The following is a 21,377-nucleotide window of genomic DNA, read 5'->3' on the forward strand; positions in this document are numbered from 1 at the left end:
TTCAATGTCAGGACATGGCAAGAACTCACGAGGACCCCATAAAAATTACATTTCATCCCCATCCTGCACAATCCTGTATCCTGCTTTGTTTTGTATTCCTTCCTGGTCTTTGTCACCAGCTGACAAATTGTATAGTTACTTGTTTGTTTCTTGCCTTTCCTCACCAGAGTGTAAGCTCCATGAGAAAAGGGATTTTGCCTGTTAGTTCACTGCTTTGTGGTGCATACTAAGTACTTAAATATTTGATGAATAAATGAGTCATTGAATGAATAAATAAATGGCATGAGTCTATCTTTTCAGTATGGAATCTATGCATTTTTAAAATTTTACATCAAGTAAGCTAATTTAAGAATATTATATCGACTCTTGCAGGCCACCCGACCATTATTAAACTCAGAATTTTAATAAAAACAAATTTATCTCAAACATTTTTTGAATACCTTTTAGGTACTAGGAGCTGTGATTGACATAAAGACAAATAAGACCTAGTTCCTTCATTCTAGGATCCACAGTCTAGCCATAGAAGACATGATATGGTAAATGCAGTGAGAAAGATGTATGTTTCAGTCTGCTTGGGCCACCATAACAAAATACTAGACAGAGTGGCTGAAACAACAGAAATTTATTTCCTCCCAGTTCTGGAGGCTAGACATCTAAGATCGAGGTGCTGACAGGCTTGGTTTCTCGTGAGGCCTCTATCCTTGGCTTGCAGATGACCACCATCTTGCTGTCTTTTCATACGGCCACCATCTTGCTATCTCTTTACAGACACCACTGGTTTCTCTCTTCTTATAAGAGCACCAGTCTTATTGGATTAGAGCCCCACCTTAATGACATTTTTTTAACTTAGTCTGCACTTTGAAAATCTTATCTCTAAAAATGGTTACATTCCGAGACTTCAGCATATGCATTTTGAGAGGGACACAATTCAGCCTAACACATAACAATGTGCTATACAGTTTAGTCTAAATTGTGGATTTCAGTAGTCAAGGTTCACATCCCTGGTTCTCTAGTTATTGTCTGGGTTACCCGAAGAAAGTCTTCTGAGCCTTAGGTTCCTCATTTGTAAAACACAATAGAATCTTCCTGAGGAGGATTACATTAGATAATGTACATAAAATGCCTGTGCACTCACTATGTGGTAGATATTTTTATTACTATTCCAGTAGGAGGAGATAAAATCCACTTGGGAAAGATTAAAAATTTTTTCACAAAGATACTATCATTTGAAGTAGATCTTAAAAGGAAGATAAGATTTTAACAGCAGAAATAGGAAGTCAGGGGAGGGCATTCTTAGGATGGCAAAGAATACTTCGTGGCTGTGGGGATTTTGAGGGAAGAATTGCTTGTTCAGTTTGGCCAGAGATTAAATATGTGAGAGAATTAGGATGATACACATTTGACAGAGGCAAATTGAAACCATATTAAGGAGGTCCTTTAATGTATAGTTTTCTAGGTAGAAAAGAACTACTGAATATTCTGAACAAGAGAAAACTGATTAGAATAAAGCTTTAAGAAAATTAATATAACAACTTATTTAGGTTACATAAAAGTGACATGGTGCAGCAAGTGTAACCATTTTTCTAGAATATCTGGTTTTTAAAAAAATGCTTTTATTTATTTATCTGTTCAGCAAGTATTTATTAAGCACTTACTATCTACCAGTCCTTACACTAGACACTGGAGAGATAAATTAATGCCTGGTTTTTGTTTTTTTTTTTTCCACCAGGGATTTGACTTTTAAAAATAGTTTTACTCAATAATAACTGTGTATAGTGCCAGGTAGGTACTAGACTAATTGGGGGGATCACTTCATAAATTATAGAAATGTCTAACCACTATCTTGTACACCTGAAACTAATATAAAACAATATTAAATATTAACCATAAGTGAAAAAGAAAACACTAAAAAAATTTCTTGTAAATGTCTTTAAAAAGTAGTTTTATTTCTTCTCTTCCCAGGTTTTGAAGAAGGGCAGAAATATGCTGAGAAAACAGTGGCAAAACACAAAGAGGTTCTTGAATCTATTACTGAATTATGTGGCTCTCTCATAGAACTTGAAGAAAAGCTGAAGGTAATGTCAGCTTCCCAGAATATGTATTTTCATGTAATATAAATAAAAATGTGTTGATCAAGTATTTTCTGGTGCAAAGATGTTCCAAAGGACATTCTCAAGGGACATAATGTGAACATTTGTTTCACAGCTTTCTAACATAATTATCTGGGTGTTTCTGATAATTAATTCTGTTTCTTTTCCATCACTGCAGAGAAAAACATTGCTGAGAATGAGGGCTAAACACAATTAAGATGTTTCGTTTACATTTTCATGGATCATATTCTAAAGGATAAAAGTGTGCCATTAAAATCAAAGGAAAGTCTGTATTAAGTAGCCTTATGTTTTGGTTCATAAATCATGAATGTAAGGTTTTTTTCCTCCAAATTGTGACCCCAGAGAAAATAAAACTAATTTTCAGGTATTATATTTGTTGAACATTTAACTTCATGGAAATAGTAATGTAATCACTAACATCGTTCCTGGAATAAAAATTGATGCTAAAATATAGAGAAAATATATTTATGGCATGTCTGGGCAAAATCCAATTGAAAGAGACATATATATAATTTTGTCTATGTCATGTCAAAAACTGCATTCATAAGTGCTTTTTTTATGGCTGAAAGAACTGGTTATTTTGAATGGAGAAAATGGCAAGATTATTAAGAGCACAGGCTCTAGAGTAAGACACAGTCGCTTAGAAATACCAACTCTCTAGATTATTGGATTTGTGATTTGGGGTAAATTACTTAATCTCTGTGAGTCTCAGTTTCCTGATCTATAAAATGGCAGAAATAGGGGAACCTAACTCCAGGGTGAAGACACCCATGATTATTGTCGTTGTATTGAGACATAATGGTGCTCTTACAGTTCAGGGTAGAATTATTATTTCCAGCAACCATTTTTTCTGTGTGAATTTCCATTTCATAAACTTAAATACTCATTTCATTCTAAATAGTTTGTTAACCTTTTAATTCAACCAAATAATCTTTTTCCTTTGGTTAAAAATCTAGACTTTTCAATTTTTTTAACATGTAAAATAACACTACAACAAACATTTTCATGCATATAGTTTTTTCTTTCTTTTATATTATTGCCTATGCATAAATTCTCCAAAGCAGATTTGGATAAATGGGTATGAAATTGTTAATGTTTATCTATATCCACACATATATATTATATAAATTGTTAGTTTCTAATATATATTTTTAGATTGCTTTTCATAAATCTTTATCATTATAATGCCACCAGTAATGTATGAATGTGCCATACAGCTTATATCATCCTTTCAACATTTATCATTTCCTCCCCATCTCCACACCACCTCCTGAGGATCTGTGTCTTCTGACTTTCGATACACAGTTTGCAAATCTCTGCTTCCTCTGACTCTTTGCTCTCTGTCATCCACAACATCCCTCCCATTTACGAATCTTCAAGTAAGATTCACTTAATAAAATCTACTCTCAAAGTTATCTCCATTTCCAGCTTTTCACTTTCATGGCTGTTCTTCCTGAAAGTTGTTTCCATTCTTACTCCACACTTCCTCATTTCCCATTCCTTCTACACCCCCTGTAGTCAGGATTGCACCCTCTCCTTCTCATTCTCAACCCATTGCTTGGATTCTGTTTTGCACTAGTCAGGGGCCTCCTAATTATACACTCTAGCTAGATCACCTTTCCTAAATACAATTCTACTAGTGTCACTTTTACATTCAAAACACTTCACTACAAGCTCTTTCTTGTTTACCAAATAAAATTCAGATTCAAGCCGTTCTAATGTTCTGAGGCTTCTATAGTCATCATAGGTTTGTTCCTGTCTCACTGGTCTGCTACCCCATGTTACCAGGTTTCCTGCTTCTAAACCTTTACTTCAAACACATGATCTTCTATCTCTGCTTATCTAAATCTTGCTCTCTCAAAGCCAAATTCTAATACTGCCTTCTCCACAACTCCTTCCTTAGGTGTTTCACCCCCTCTCTGATCTCTCAGAGCACTAGTGTTCTTTCCTATCATAAGCATCATATATAGCTACCATTACCATCTCAACCCTCCTACTTGATTATATTTAAGGAAACCCCATGGCCCACTTCAGTTCAGCATCCCACATGTTTAACACAATTTGCCTAAAGTAGATTCTCCTTTTGTAGTGAAAACTTAAGGGATTGGTATACAAAAGAATTATTCTGTAGCTCAAAAAGGTTTGATTTGGGTGGGTATAAAAATGAGGAAGGGCCTCTCTGGCAAGAAAAATAGGCATCGGCATTGCCCTTATGAGTTACAGTCCGAACAAAAGCTCATCAGAGAATGCTTAGTAACACTTCACAGGTTAGTAAGCATAAGAAGCATAAATGTCTAGCTCTTATGTCTTTAAGGCTGATGCCATGGGTCTCTTTTGCAGGGGTCATTAAAAATAATAGGCCCAGGATTCCCTGTCAAGGCTGAAATAGTGATAATAATCCTTCCTATTTATTATGCAATTTGAGATTTACAAAGTTTTTTCGTATATATATGAATTTTCATATATATATGTATATATATGTATGTGTGTGTGTGTGTGTATGTGTGTGTATAATCACCAAGATGTATATATCAGTGATTTCCAAATAACCTTGTGGTGGAAACAAGGCAAATATTTTTTGTTTGTTTCAGAGGTGAAGTTCAAAGATTAAAAGTGCTTTGTTTAGGCTCCCATGGTTAGTAGTAGTGGATCTGGAATTCAAATTTTGATATATTCAAAATCGAATGTTCTTTCCACAATAGCTGCCATTTTGGTATTAAGTGTATTAAAATAGAGTGACTTGTCCAGTGATACAAACCAGTTTAGTTTTAGAGTTAAAACTAAAAGCTGAATATCCCCATAAATGAGTTCCCCAAATCCTCTGAGTCAGTGTAGAATGTGTACCTTGAGGAGCATGCCTGTTTTCTTAAGGCTCATCTAATCATCTAGAGACCACATTCCAGGTGGAATAGAGAATCTTTTGTTGTAGTATAATCATCATCCTAAACTGGTGTCCTGTCACTTGGCATACCTGTGGCTTCTTTCACTTTCACAAAATCTTCTCAGCCCTCACACTAGCCCCACAGTAGTTTGCAAACCCCCTCTACCTCCATGACCAAAATGGAGCCCCATGAAATGTTGGAACAAAATATCTTCACTCACATGAAGCATCCTTTATTTTCAACTGTTTTTTTTTTCTTCCATAGTGATATTTCCTTCCTCTTTTCATGAGTATCCCAAACATTTTGCTTGTGTAAATTCTCTGAATTTTCTACTTTGTTCTCCATCAAAAATCTTTAGTCATTTCTGCCTCATTGCTGCTCTCCCAGATACTCCTATTGGCATTATAAACTGCCACGCACAATGATTTCTTTCTCTAGAGACTGCTCCTGTAGGTGGATCCTATCGTAACAATGTATTTTTTCCTGCTGGGCCTTTGAACAACCAATTTTTTTTTTTTCAGTCAAAGGAGTGAAGTATGAGGGGAACCGTGAGTATGGGGGGATAATTTTATAAATCAATCACAGGAGTACATCAGTCTCTTGTGGAATACATTTACTGAAAGGTTGCAAGTGGCCTATGTTTTCTTCCAAGTAGTTATTGTATAGCATTGTTCCTCCAACTTTCCCGGCTTAAGCTCTCACTAACCATTACTTTGTATAGCAGGGAGACGTTTTGAAAATGAATCTGAATTCGGAAGACTTCCACAATGACTGCATTGACCTACTGAATGAACCAGTGAGAAATAAGCAGATGATATTCAATGAAGAAATGAATAAGGTAAGGAAAACTGAACCTCAACTATTCACTACTTTTGTTTTGAGGCTAGAATCATTGTGCATTGCAAAAAAGAAAAGAAAAAAAAAAGGTGAATTGAAGCCTTCTTATCTATCTGTATCGAATCTCCCAAGGTAAAGGCAGTATGAGTGTCCTCATTTCTTACTGCTTTTCTACCACTTACTTAGTCCTTCTACCATATGATATTTTCTTCTGAGCCCCTCCTAATGAATACTGGAACCATACCATTTTACAGTGACTTTGTGGCAGCTGTTCAAACACCATACTGTCACCCCAAACCACTTCTATTTCTCCTATTTTTAGCTGCCTTTCACATAGTCTTTTTATATTCAGTCCCAACTTCAGATTTCACTTCTCCCTCTTTATCATACCATCGAGCTATGATTTGGTTGTTTTATAGTACCCATTAAAAAAACCTTAATACATGAAATTAAGTTGTATCTTGTTCCCATAGAATCTTTACCTTTAAGGTATTTCCAGGCACTAAAATATAGAATCCAACAGAAATATAGGTACTAAAGTATTTAGAAAAATGTTCAAATTACTTTAAAACCTATGCATTACAGATAAATTAAGCATGTAACAAAAACTTTAAACACTCAAAAATGCAAATGTATTATGATATCAAAAGTATTATTTAAATCATTTCAATATGGATTTTTGGCATAAGTTACACACTATTCAAAGCTGCTAGACTGTAATTAGCTCTTGACTTCTTCCTTTGCCAGTTACCTTCTCCCTCTGTTTTTCCCCCCCCAAAGAAATGAAAGAAAAAACAAAAACAAAAATCCTGAAGGAAAAAAAATAAAAAAAAAAAACTTTTGGGAACTGAAAACTAAAAAAAAAAACAACCTCTCCCTTGTTTTACAGTTATCTCACGGAGAAATAGTTATCTTTTCTGGTCAGTATAATTCTTAGAGCTTCATTGTAGGTCCTTTTTCACAGGTTAAATATATGCAAAGAGCTAGTTCAATTATATAACCACCTGGCATCAAGAACCATTAAGCAAGCTGCCTTTTTGTGGGGTGACCTTGATGACCTTGAGGCATTTAAACCCTGGTTCTTCCCTGAGGCAAAGGAAAGCTGCCAAACCTTGGGCATCTTGATGGACCTTAATCTCATATCATATGGTCATTGGTGACTCTGACTGATCTAAATCGGAATTTTTCAACCTCAGCACTATTAGCATTTTAGCCCAGAGAATTTTTTGTTGTGGGGGACTGTCCTGTGCAATGTGGGATGTTGAGCAGAATGTATGGCCTCTACTCACTAGATGCCAGTAGCAGCCACCCTGTCCAGTCATGACAACCAAAAAAAGTCTATAAAATTGCTAACTACTCCCCGGGGAGCAAAGTCAACCTCTATTGAGAACTGCTAGTTGAAATAATAAAGAATAATATTAAGTGGATCACATTGTCTTAACTATGTTTCTAAGAGACACTAAACCCAACTTATTTTTTTTAATTCTGCACATTTTTTTACATTGTCAGCCACACATATTTACTAAGGTTAGAAATGAAAGTTATTGCTACCAAAGCAAACTGACTCATTTATATTTAGTAAAAATGGTTTTTCTTGCTTTTATTTATTTTTCTTATAGGTTATTTTATAGGTCAAATATAATGATTCCAAAAAAAAAACATGTGGGCAGATAATGAGAAACACCATGTGAAAAGCTTGTCTGGGAATCGCTTAGTTCAATTCTGACATCCTTAAATAGTGTTGATCTTCCTCAGAAAATGATTTAAATAAGAAAGAAGGATTCCATAAAACTATTACAAGAATGTATTAATCACAAGATTTTATCCTGGAGATAATAAAGTGCTTCTCATTTTTCTGACCCAAAATTGCAGCAGATAGAATTAGTCAATTCAGTAAATGCAATCAATGCTCATTGCACTGCTAACAGATTAGTGATGTTTTATGCCCAAAGTGAGGTCCGTAACTAAATCCTCAGGAGTACGTGAACACTCCTAAGGTTAAATGGAGGCACAGAGTATTAAGAGACTTGCCTAGAGTCACTAACTATTAGGTAGAAGATGAAGGCTTGCGATGCCAGTGATTAGAGTTATAGAATCTTACCACTAGAAGGGATTTAACAATCATCTGATCAAATCTCATTTTACAGTTGAGGAAATTGAGGCCAAAAGAGATTAAATATTATGCCCTCGAAAAATTACAGAAAGTACTGTCAGAACTGGGCAGGCAGCCCAGTTCTCCTGAATTTCAGCCATATAACTTGTTCTACAAGACCAAAAGGATACTCCAAGGAACTGTTGCATATAAATAAGCTGTTTTGTAATGAAACTGTAAATTCTCATGCCAAACCATTCCCCTCTTTGCATTCATCTGTTTACGTGATGATTAACAAAACAATGGTGTGGAAGTATTTTTAAACCAAACAATTTAGTAGAGTGCTCTTATCAGACCAGGTGAAGACAGTCCCTGAGACCTTCTCCTCTAATCCTGATCACTTGGTAGGTGGTGGTGGGGTGGGGGAGAGATGTTCTTGAGACATTTGCTTTGGAAAAAATTAGGTAGAAGACAAAATATTCTTCTTCATCTTTCTGTTCTCTTTTACCTTGTCTGCTCCATGTGCCCAAAGGTACCAAGTCACCCCTTGTTTGCCCAAAACCCCTTCCAAATTCCCAGAAATGCATTTCATAGGCCAAGACCTATGTTCAATATCTTCCTACTTACCTTCATTTAATTTTCTTTATCCCAAGATAAGATTATTTTGGAAAGTAAAGTCTTGTGGCATTTCTTTAAATTTACCACATAGATGGCTACTCACCCTGAGTACTTTGAGGATTGGTGCTGTACACTTAGTTCGATGGCTGTAGAATATCATTATGTTCTCTCTTCTAAATACTCTATTGTTTGCCTTCATGGCGATGATTGTAAATCCAAGTGATTATCTTCATCAGTGGAAAGTTCAGAAATCTGGACCGAGATAAGATTTGAGGCTATAGATTTAGGGTTAATTAAAATTTAACTGATCACAAGATATAAAAGTGGGTGAGATCTTTGCAAGGAGAAGCATATAGAGAAAATTAGGGAACTTAAAGACAAGATCACACATTATTCATATATTTAGAAGGTGGGAAAAGAAAAAGGAATCAACAAAAATGTCAAAGAGAAAACTAGTAGACCCAGTAAAGTATAGTTCGGTGGGTTTTAAAAGAAATTTTTTGTAACATTCCATAATGACTTAAAAACTGAAAGCTAATTTACATTTGAGAATAAAAGCAGAAATGTCAAAAGCCAAGATGGATCTACTAAAAAAAAACTTGTATTAAACTCATCTTACTTTGCTTTCTGAGATGATTATTTAATAGGTAATTCTAGGTTAGTGACATAGGCAAAACTTATTATTGTCATTAGGAAGTCAATGGATAACCATACTCCTGATATCTCTCTTAAGATGAAGGGAGAGATGTGAACCGAATGAGAGTTTGGTCTGGTTATAATTGTACCTAAGAGTGTTAAGTAGTTCATCAATGTCAACCTGGAAGACAATTTACCTTTTGAGGGGAGACATCTGGCTTTGTCCTAAACTCTGCAGTGTTCAGCATTATCAGTGGTATTACTGGGCAGAGGAAATGAGAAATTTTGGTTGATTAAAAACTCAATATGAATCAACAGTCCTATGTGGTTCTCATAAAAAGAAAAACACTAACACAACCACTTTAGTAAAAGCATATCATATATAGATCGAAGAGATGATGGTTCAACTGATTACTTCCCATCTGGAAAGTAAAAAAATTCTGAAAATAAACATAGTTATGGGAAAACATTAATAAGTTGAAAATTGTCTAAAAAATTTTTGAGAAAACTCTCTTCCTCTTATTGTTAGTAGAAGTCATCTGGTATTTTCTGTGGAAAGTATTTTTCTACTTTAGGAATTATAGGAAGGAATTAAAGGAATGAAAAATAATATCCTTGAATTTTCTTTTTGAGTTTGACATCATCTGAAAATGAGACACAGGAGTCAGAAATTAATAACCAGTAAAAGCCGGACTAGAGGATATGCCATAGATGTATCTAGTGGGTTTCTCAAAACTTCATCTCTGATTTAGGTGGACTTGTCTACTCACCAACACGGGTACATAGCTAGGAAACCACAGGCACCTCTGCAGGGGTTTTTCATACCTTATAGCCAATGCGAATGCACCTATTTGGTAGAAAGGAGATCCAAAAGAGAGGGCATCACAGAGACAGAACTGGCCATGCTCAGTCTCTTCTTCCAAATCCACAATTAGATAAGTCAGTTCACCCCAGGAAGGAGTGGGGGAGACTAGCCTGTACTTTTATTCAAGTTTCCTAAGTTTTTTGACAAATTTCAGACAAGTTTAAAACATTATTATTCTTTAGAAAGGCATAGGTTACCTGAAGTCAGTAAGGAGCTGCCTGTCCCTGTATGACCCTTAGATCAACAAATGTCCTTGCTTTCCTGTGAAGCAGATTGTAGCCCAGTAGGAGCGGGAGCTCCCAGAAGGTGACCAGGATGATGAAAGTTCCAGGAGACAATCCGGGGTTTATGGGAGAGAGAGGGGTTAGCACAAAGAAAGAGATTGAGAGGTTGTAGGACCAGTTTTCCAAATAGTCAAAGGGCCGCTGTAAGAGGGGAGCAGGTGGACACCTTCTCTGTTACTCCAGGAGGCCAGTTCAGATCATTGGTGGGTAGTGAGGGGAGCAGACCTTTGCTAAATATAGGAAGATATTCTTAAAACAAGTAAAGCATAAAAGTATTTTCAATAAAGCACCCTTTCAGAAAAAATGTTCAAACAGAGGCTGCCAGAATGTCAGAGAAGATTTTTAGACTAAAAAGGAAGTTGGGTCAAAGTCCTTATGAAAAGGAAAATAAATATTCTCCTTTCAAGAAGAGATCAAAAGAAAGGCAAAACTAAGCTGTAGTAAGGAAAACCAAAAGACGGAGGGGCATTCCTACTACATATGTGTTTATTTAGTAATTGTTTTTAAATGAGAAGGACTTTTAAGAACTCTGGCTTATAGACTGAGAATTTAAACTTTTCTCAAATGGGTAAATGAACCACTTTCTCTAAGCTGTGTTTATGTTTTCTCTAAAAATAAATCATATCTGTGGGATAGTCGAAGGAGCATTGTTTTATTTCTACTTCTAATCCTCAACCTAAAAACACATTTCTTCCTCAAAAATCACTTTTAAAGTATGTCAGGAGCCAGACTATGTGCTGAAACAAAGAACTCAAAGTCTAGGCAAGATATAATTTTCTTATGTGCAATCAGTAGCAATTGGACAAAGACCAGTGATTGTTAATTAAGCAAAAATGCTGCCTAAATGCTGAGGAAAGACACGGAAATAGGTAAATGTAAAACAAGCAGGTTGGGATAGATGAGATCCTTTTCAGCTTCAATGCTCTTCTGAGTCTATGCCAGATGGTATATTTGAGCCTCTTCTTAAACCAGAGATGGACATGGATTAGTGGGGAGAAATACTAGAATAATGTTAGCATGAGGCAATGTACTGCTATTCGGTCTCCTAGCAGGACCTACACTCCACATGGGACAGAAAGATAAGTGGCAGGCCTTCTATTGTATCTTGGTGTGTTCTTTTGTGAAAGGTCATAACGTGATTTTCCATTAATATCTCCGTACCACACTAGACTATCATCTTTGTGAGGGTGGAGACCGTATTTACTTTTACTCACCGTTTTCTCTCTCCAATGCCTTGTACCTGGTATGTAATAGGTGCCCAGAAGATATTTTTCAATGTAAGAATGAAATTAAGGGATTTTAAGAAAATAAAATCAATCATTTAAAAATGGCTTTCTCTATATGAAGTACCTAGAGTTGTCAAATTCATAGAGACAGAAAGTAGAAGGGGTTGGGGAGGAGGGAGAATAGAGAATTCATGTTTAGAGGGTACAGAGTTTTACTTTAGAAAGATGAAAAAGTGTTGGAGATGATTAGTGGTGATAGTTGCGCAGCAATGTGAATGTACTTACTGCCACTTACCTGTACACTTAAAAATGGTTAAAATGGTAAATTTTATGTTATTTATATTTTACCACAATAAAACATAAAATAAAAAAGAATGACTTTCCTGGAAAAGGAGAGGGGTAATTCTAGTAGATTCTGAGGGATTGCCTAACGAGCAAGCCTCTGATTTGTTTTTTAGATTTAAAATTTTTTTAATTTCATTAAATTTATTGGAGTGATATCAGTTAATAAAATTATATAGGTTTCAATGTGCATTTAAGAACTGTGTTCACCTGAAATGTAGACAAAAAAACCAAAGTAGAATTTGCTGGTGGAAGGAGACTCCTCAGATAATGATTTGAAAAGACAATTTATCCAGTCCGACTCTTCATTAGAGGTGATAACTAGAACTGTCCCTCTTCCATTTCACAACTGTCCCTCTATCACATTTCACTCAGAGACTGGAGGTCAGTTTACTGATTCCTTAGTCATAGGACAAGACTAAGCCCAGGTTAAATAGACAAATGGTTTCAAGTTCTGTAATGTCTGAGCCAGGGCCCCAAGCTTTAAATTCGCTATAGTGCTTTTCTCAAGTTGTTTCTCAAGTTGAGTTTGAGATCTGGAAAAAGAAAACTCAGTGACTAACTCAAAGCTTTGGCTTTTTTGTTTGAAGAAGCAGGAGCATGTAGCAGATATTTTGACCATCAGTGGAACAGGAGAGGGTCGGCTTCCACAGGACCTGAAGCAGCTATCCTCTGGCAAAGAGGGTGGCATCCAAGGCCTGCTCCAGCCTGCAGACATGCTTTTACGAGAAGAACATGAGTGTGTCTCACCTGATGACATCTCCTTGCCTCCACTCCCAGGAAGCCCTGATTCCCCGCTCATACTGTCTGACATGGAGGTGGAAGAGCATGCCAGCCCCTCCCTCAGCCTTCACATAAGCAGTTACAGGATGCAGATGGGGGCCAGCCGTCCAGGGGAGGCCCAGGAATGTGACCTTCCACCACCTACTGCTTTTGCTGATACTTGCAATGATAAGAGAGAAACATTTTCAAGTCATTTTGAGAGGCCTTACCCTCAGTTCAAAGCTGAGCCCCCATCAACCTCCAGAGGGTTTCTGGAAAAGAGTACTGCCATCTGCGAAATCAGTGCCGGACATCCAGAGAGCATGTCGAGTGAAGTGCATGAAAGAGCTTTACAGCAGCACCTGCAGGCTCAGGAAAGTTTGCTAGAAATACAGGAGAAAATGCATGTTGATAATAACGTCACTAAAACCCAAAATAGGCTGCATGCTTCCCAGGATGCATACTCGGGCCTCAGGTTTCATTCAGGCCCCAGCCTGGCCTATCAGAGGCAAATAGTTTCGCAAGAAGAGATTAAAAGTACATCAGCAGAAAACAGCATGGTCAGCTTAGCTGGCCAGGCACCTAATTTCTCCAGGCTCCTGTCTAATGTAACAGTTGTGGAAGGATCTCCAGTGACTTTGGAAGTTGAAGTAACAGGATTTCCAGAGCCTACACTGACATGGTGGGTAGCCTATAATGACAAGCCATAAACAGAAACAAACTGAATACTGAGCAAATCATTCATGTGCCCTAACTTAAAAGTTCAGGCATAGCTGATTAATATTCTGCGACACTGCAACTCTGCATGATTCAACCTCACATCAAACCCCCAAATCTCATTTTAGTAGCAGCATGACTAATACCTTGAAGAAAAAAAAAATAACCATATAAAATAATAACTTAACAAACTCCAAAGACGCTGCAGCTTAGTTGTTTGTTTTTTTTTGTTTTCGTATCGGTTTAACATTCCACATTTCGAAAGATAGTGGGTTGAAATTCTTTTCTATTGTTTATTTTTACATAAGCATGAAATTTTCTTGGTTTAGCATCCCTCATTCAATTAAAAAACATAAGAATTTGGGTGTTTCCCTTTTCTTTCATTTACTTCTTTTCTCTTCCAACATGCTACTTTTGCAGTGTTTGTTTATTTCACTAAGATTTCTTTTTATAAATTTCTTCATTGTGAGAGATGGAATAAAAATATTTCTTTCACAGTTACTCCCAGTGACAGGTAATAAACCCATTTTTGAAAGGTGGTATAGTAACTGAGCTGTGAACAATATGATTTCACTCTGGAGACATTACTTTTTAGCCCATTTGTTTTGATAAAAATAAACTGCAGAATACAGGCTTTGAATCACCTACTGTTGTTATAAAAGCAAATCTGACTTTCTCAATTCTTGGGTTACTTTTAAACATTTAGAAAATTTTCATTTTAAGTAGATTTATTTGAGGACAAAGTTTTAAATTCGTGGAAATGGGTTTATACTTTTAAATTAAGATAAGTAAAATAACATTATTTATCATAATGTTTTAGTAGATGTTAAAATAACAATTTAAATTATTGCATATGCCCATTGATAATACACAAAGTGTGAATTGGTTAGCTAAAGAACCTATGAGAAAACTGGTTTCTCAGATTATTAACAGAGACTACATTTGTGCTAAATGCTGCCATTTATGCTTTTTATTTTTTTGTTGTTGTTTTTACCATTGCATGCTTTTTTATAGATCAGGAATTTTATATTTATGAATTTAAAAGATATTTAATTCATTATTAAATATCAGTTCACCCCAAAGAAAAATGTTGTCTGAAGTATTTCTTATTTTTGTTCACACAGCCAATGACTTGGTTAGTAAATATTATTGAAAAACTATTGCAACTATAATATTGAAGAACAATTGTGAAAAAAAATATCTTGCCTTCAGATTTAAAATTTTACTCAGTTAACAACTGGCAAGCTATCAGGGAATCATACATTTGTAGGACGTTCATAAAAATGTGAAATTATCATTTGGGCAATGAGAACAGAAAATGATTCAAGTTTGTCATCACTTGTGTAGTAGAATGTGAATATAAATAAATAAACTAGAATCTAGAATATATAAAATAAACAAATTATTTGCTTTATAAAAAGGTGCAGCTAAGTGTTCATGTTCGTAGGAAACTTTGAAATAAGTCATTAATGGTAATATTCCAACTGCATAAATGCCTTTTATAATTAGAAATCGTTTTCTTCTGATGAAATTAATTCACAAAAATTAAATGAACTCATTTCTCCAGGAAATGCTGTATAACTATCTTCCTCTACAACAGCACATAGGTATTCTTGTGTGGCTCTTACGGGATGAATATAATGGGGCAGATGAGTCTCACTCCAATACAAAGTCCAGCAGTCACAAGCTGCTGTTCCATAGCAGCTGAAAGAATGACGCAGGCCAAATAGGAGGGTGCCATTTCATATTCTAGATAATTGCCGTGAGCAAATGGTGGCCCAGTGTGACCAGATGGTCTGGTTTTTTTAAGAGTAGTTGGATATCTGAATTTTCATGTGCAATATTCCAATTGTTAAATGCTGTCAGAAAATTCAGTTTTTTAAAAACATGATCTGAGCCAATTCAGCACTTCTCCGTCCACCACCTGCCAACCTCTGCTTGGGGGATAAACAACTCCATTGGAATTCGTGGTGGCTGCAAAGTTCCTCACACTAGAGAATATTGCAGTGGTAATGGGCCTCTTTGTAATGGTTTTTAAAAATTGGATATGATATGAATAATATCCAATTATTGAAACAGTGATCCTGATTTTAAAAACTGACTCTCTGCTTCAGGTACAAGAAGGGCCAGAAATTGTCTGCAGATGGACACTTACAGGTTTTACACAAGGAGACAAGACATTCGGTGTTCATTCCGAAGGTATGCGGGGCAGATGCAGGCCTCTATGTGGCTCGGGCCCAAAACTCTAGTGGCATTCTCTCTTCCAATGTCATCCTCCATGTGACAGGTAACCGCAGGCCACCAATCACGAGAATAAACTGGATAACACTGTGTGTCATCTATGTTAGTGTGTCCCTAATATACTGGCTGCTCACACAGTAACTGTGGGATTGGCATCCATGGACATTATTCTCACAAGCCTAAAGGACAATACAATTGTTTATTTTCCTGCATCTCCCATAAAGCATCCCTTACCAAGTGTACCTCCATCCCAGCCATATTGCTTGTTGGCTAATAGCACTGTTCGGTGAAATAACCCAGTTTACTTTAATACTTTAATCTATTTGAAGAGCTTGGTAAATTATTTGCAGTGGATAATGATACATTTTTGTATTCTAGAAAGAGATGTGTTTAAAATAAAACAAGTAAAATTATGCTATTTATTCCTTCCTAATTTAGGAGCATGCAGATCAAGACTCACAGCATAGAGATGTGAGTCAAATTTCAAATCCAATTGTTTGAAAATTTATTTTTAATTGCAGTCATAAACATCTTTGTAGAATAACTGTAGAAATATTGAACTGAAGTAGTAATTTTTATTATTGTATTAAGTGTCCTTTAATTTTTGTTTCTCCTGTCTTATTCTCACTTACTGTTATACATTCTACATGGTTTCAACATGGCCTACATTCCTGAGTCTGAGGATGCCGCTGAAAATAATCATTCCTCATGTTGCTCTCGTGGGTTTGGCATTGGGAAGTAGATGTACCCCTTAACTTTATATGGAGTTTTAAACTTCTATCAGCTATGCATGTCATAGAGCAAGATGGAACACAGGCCATGGATATGGACTGACATTATTCCTGTCATTCCGTTGACGTTTTAGGCAGCCATGCATATAAAACTTCAACCAATTTCTCCTGCTTCTAATCTTGATTCTGTTGCTGACCAATTTTGCGGCATATAGTAAGGCATCTCAGTGCCTCAGTTTTCCATTTGAAAAACGATTCATCATCTACCTCGGGCAAGTGAGAGTTTTCATTTCGTATCCTATAAAGATCTGGAAAATGAAAAGCGTGCTATAAAGACTAAGGGTAATTATATTGTTTAATGTAACCTGTCATAACACTGCCTCCTGCTCACTATGTCTCTTTCAGATGTTGTTTTTTTAGAATATTAAAATTAAAGGAGTGGTGTTAGTATGTAACCTCCAACTATTTCCATGTGAGAAAATGATGTTTTATGAATTGGAACTTAAATTTCTAATTTCTTAAGATGATATCCCTTTCGAAGACTTGAAATTAAACTCAGGAGGGTACATTTAGTATGATTTAGGAGGAAAAGTGTATAGTAAAGTAATATAAGAGGAATTCTATCCTTTCTGATAATTATCACTGTAATAGCATAGAATGTTTTATGCCTTTCTGAAATATATTATTCAAAAAAGATTATCTTTCTGACTCCTTTTTTAAATGAATATGAATAAAGAGAAGCATTCGCTCATTAGATTTTAAGCATAGTCATGGATTGCTAGGGTAAAAGTCTTTAGTTGAAAGAATAATTTATTATAGTTGTTTTGATGAAGAGAAGGAATTAATTATGTTGCTATAAGACTGTCTACAAATAATAAAAATATTTAAATGTAATATATTCAAGTCGATATTAAAAAATTATTAAATGTTATCTGAAGACGTAAAATCTGGTTGCATAAAAAGTTGGCATATTTTTTCATGTGCTACATATTTAATTTAATTAAAATATTAAATCTCTTAATTTGCTTCCATATTTTGACAGCTTACATATACAGCATCCTAGGGAATGGATAGTTTCTTAACTCTCCTACCCTTTTTTTCCAGTTTCAAGTATTTTGCATATCTTGCCTAACTGCTCTTCCCATGTTAAAGCTAAAGGGTGAGACTTATTCATGTCCAAAGAGAGTAGGCAGAGCCAGGACAAATTCTTATCCACCCTCTATCTCTTTCTTGTTGGTTTAGTGAGATCTTCTTTCCCATTTTCCCATCACCTTGGTTGAATTTGTGGTATGGGGTTGTTAGGGCATGGGAATTGCTGGTTTGTTTTACCTGTTGCATGCCAGTTAATGTTAATCCTTTAAGGAGTAGGGCGAGATTATACATATATTCATGGTATATGAACAAATAAGACATATAAAGCCCCTGATATATTTATATATATATCAAATGTAAAAATATGAATATATATACAGAGATATATATGTACATATATACATAGATATTTTTCTTGGGGAGAAATATTACGCTGATATTCAATATATCAGGTAGCTATCTGTGTATCTATCAGTGTCTATCTGTCTGTCTGTCCATCCATCCATTCATCCATCCACCAACCTGCCTACCTATCTACCTATATTTTCTGGGCTATCAGCTGACAATCTAATAATTCCCACAGCAGTGAAGAATAATTCACCAATCTCTTGTTCTTCTGGTTATATTTTATTTTCAAAGACTTAAGTATGGTTTTCCTTTTTGCTATGATTTCTGTCTTGATCAAATAATTCCCCTTATGAAAATATGAAGTAAAATTATTGGTTAAAAAGAAAAAAAAAGCAGAAAATTCAAATGGTGGTTCTATTCTAAGGTATATACATGGTTTATATCCACTTACTTGTAGATAAAATTATGTAGAGTAATATAAAAACACTTTAACAAGAAAATGAAAATGAAAAGAAGGATTAAAGAGAGTGTATACTTGACACCTTAAAGGAATGCAACACGAAATGTATGTTGAGCTTCCTATAAGGCAAAATCACTGAATTTTCCAGTTCTGATTTTCTAATGAAAGGATATATTAAATATTTGGTGGTAAAGTTTTTTTCTCACACTGAATTCCAGGAGAAATTTGCCATATAAGCCCTTACATTTGAATTCTGTATATTTTATAATATCTAAAATATCTGGAAAAAGAAGCAGGAAAAATTTAGCTACTTCAGTTAATAATGTTAAAATAGAGTACTTTGAGAACCTTCTAATTGCTTCACTTAAGTTTAAATTCCTTCAAGTAATATACAAGTCTCTTTAGTACCTAGCCTCCTGTTCCCAGCTTCTGTTCCATCCCATCTGATCCCCCCACAAAGCAAGATTTAACTTTAGGTTTTCCATGCTCTTTCTTGTCTCCAGAACTGCCTTACTATAGTCTCTCCTTATCTGCATACGGCTTAACTCCTGCTTATTTTTACCAGTTCCATTTGAGACATAGTGTCCCCCAAGGAAGGCTTCTGACCCATCAAGTTGAGTGTAGATGTTCCTGCTATATGTGCTGTGAGCAATAGAGCTGTCCATGTCATGTCTCTTAATACATAGCATCAGAATTATATGTTTGAGTGTCTGTCTCCTCTGGCTAGAGTGTGAGACCCTTATTGGCAGGATCTTGACAGCCCTGTTTGTCATCATACTCCCAGCAGTTAAGATGTAGTCACACTTAGTATTATATTTCTTGAGTTATTGTCAGAGGTAAACAAAGATAAATTAGCTTGTTTTCTTCTTTTTCTTTTTCTTTTTTCTTTTTTTTTTGAGAGAAAGTGAGATGGGGGGATATAAAAAGAGAAGGATGTATTTGTTACCTGATTATTCTTCTTACTATTAACATTAGCCATAATCAGTTTCTATCTGTGAAATACGTATAAAACACTTTCACCTAATCTACAAAACTTAAGTGAGAACCCTCCAGACCCTCTGGCTTAGACCCTGATTGAAAGTTTAAACTTAAAGACAGATGCTGGCTCTAGTGGTCAAAATAATACTGAGGAGAGAAGAGGCAAAATCCTGGACTATTGTTCCAACATTTTAAAGCAGATATAATTAAGCATAAATCATTTTCAGGTGTAAGTGGAGAAGTGGGTGTCTCCACTCTCAGTGACTAACTGCCAAAACCAGAATTTATGTACTTCTTTTGAAAAATACACAAATTATCAATTTTTTATTGTAGCTGGGGCTCAGTAATCTGTTTGCAAACAGATCTTATTTGAAACCAGCATTTTGTTCATACATGTAAATATTTTAAAAAGCCAAATCCAAGAACTTAGATTATTTGAATTCCCAGTGAAAGAAGGAAAGGATATTGCATCTGATTCCACTTTGTTTTTATTCATGACTGTTCCTTACTAAAAAGCGCCATCTGAAGCTTTTTGACATTCCTGTCGTACATACAGTATTTTAAGAGTGTCCATGAAATGAGTTAGTTGAAACAAAATACCTCCTCCTAGTATACTCTGTTATTGTGCTTGTCAGTGCAAATACCAAAGCATGACAGACTGTTTTCCATTTATAATAAGCAGAATCTGGAGCTGCATCAGAGAGCCAGCCAAAAGGTTTGCATTCACTAAGTGAAAGTGTCCTCCTTAAAGCAACAACAGTTTATTTTCTCTGCTCTGATCACACGAGATGAGATTTGAATGTTATCAACTGTGTAAAAATTCAGCTTCAAAGGGAAAGCACAAAGCTACTAATCTGCCCTTTACCCGTGAATCCCCACACCACCGTTCCTGGTGTTGGTGAGAGTGTAACATCATGAACCATCTAAGCTGTGATGGTGACGTCTGGATGCATGACATTCCTCCAGATGAACAAGCAGTCTTTGATTCTGGAGCTGGAGTGTTTGGCCAGGTGGCTCTTCCTTTTCTTCAACAGTGATTTCCTCCTTTTTACAAAATAACAAGATTTTTCTTTCCTTCTTAAAATAGGAGGATTTATGTTTTCTCCTTTTATCAAGGAAGATTTAAAAATTCTTTTTATACCATAAAATTTACACCCTATCCTCCTTAAAAGACAAGGGAACAGAAAGAATTGTATAGACAAGAATGTTTGGATGTATATATCTCCATTTAGCACAATAAAAAATTGGGTGAAATTGAAATGTTTTAACTATAGAGTAGCTAGAAAACCTTGATCCAGCCTGATTTTTCTTTAAACCAGAACAATAATAGTTAACATAATTTGAAGTTTTCAATCTGTATTTGCATAGCTCCTGCTATGGCTTTTTTTTTTTCCAATTAGAACCCATTTAAATCAATACTTGTGAAATAACAGCTCCAGAGCTAGCTAATAAAATAAACTTTTCCTTTTGTCATTCAACAACTGTTCTCTTCCAAGCACTTTATTGATTCAAACAACTACAAAGTGGTATTTTTATCTTAACATTGGCATTAAAAAATATTAATGAAATCCATTGAAAATAAGAATTCAAAACATGAAGTATAAAGAAACATGCTTGACTCATGACAAAGAGTCTCTTATCCATATTATTCTAATGATGCCAAAAAGCCCCCTTTCCGTCAAAGTATTGTGCAAACCCACACACAAGCAAGCTATTGACAAACAGAAGAGTTGAAAATGCAGACGAAGCAGGAAACCAGTTACCTGGCAGAATTAGAAAGGTTAAAATGCCTATCTGCTCCAAAGTGTCTTCTCTAGCAGTCATCACCATGACTTGCCTCAGTGGCCTGCTTCTGATTCAAGTTAATGCAGCTCCAGAAGATGTCTTTTTAAATGCATATTTATTCATTTCTATTGTTCATAAGGCAGTGATAGAATTATTTGTCAAGTCCTGGTCTGGGTTAAGATGGTCGCTACTCCCCACCGGAAAAAAAAAAAAGTTTCATGTGAGTAAATGGAATATGTGAGAATCTAAAAGATTTGGACCATATACAGTGCTCTACTAAGTGTCGGGAAATGTAGGACAGGAAGGGAAAAATAGCCAAACATCAAGGTAAGAAAACTGAGTGTTAGGTTTGGGTTTCATCCTTCCTCTC

At 35.5% G+C, this 21,377-nt stretch overlaps 1 protein-coding gene across 1 annotated transcript in view; it reads left to right on the forward strand.

The window, feature by feature from the left end:
• CCDC141 (coiled-coil domain containing 141) overlaps positions 1 to 15,792 on the forward strand; it is a 177,912-nt gene extending 162,120 nt beyond the window's left edge. The window contains exons 24-27 of the mRNA XM_011356729.2: positions 1,963 to 2,075; positions 5,715 to 5,831; positions 12,484 to 13,337; positions 15,487 to 15,792. Coding sequence (XP_011355031.1) covers positions 1,963 to 2,075; positions 5,715 to 5,831; positions 12,484 to 13,337; positions 15,487 to 15,754 — 1,352 coding nt within the window. The 3' untranslated portion in view covers positions 15,755 to 15,792. The remainder of the gene's footprint in view (positions 1 to 1,962; positions 2,076 to 5,714; positions 5,832 to 12,483; positions 13,338 to 15,486) is intronic.
• Positions 15,793 to 21,377: the final 5,585 nt, after the last annotated feature.

The sequence above is a fragment of the Pteropus vampyrus genome, unplaced genomic scaffold (assembly GCF_000151845.1).
Source record: "Pteropus vampyrus isolate Shadow unplaced genomic scaffold, Pvam_2.0 Scaffold2, whole genome shotgun sequence".
Classification (NCBI taxonomy): Eukaryota; Metazoa; Chordata; class Mammalia; order Chiroptera; family Pteropodidae; genus Pteropus; species Pteropus vampyrus.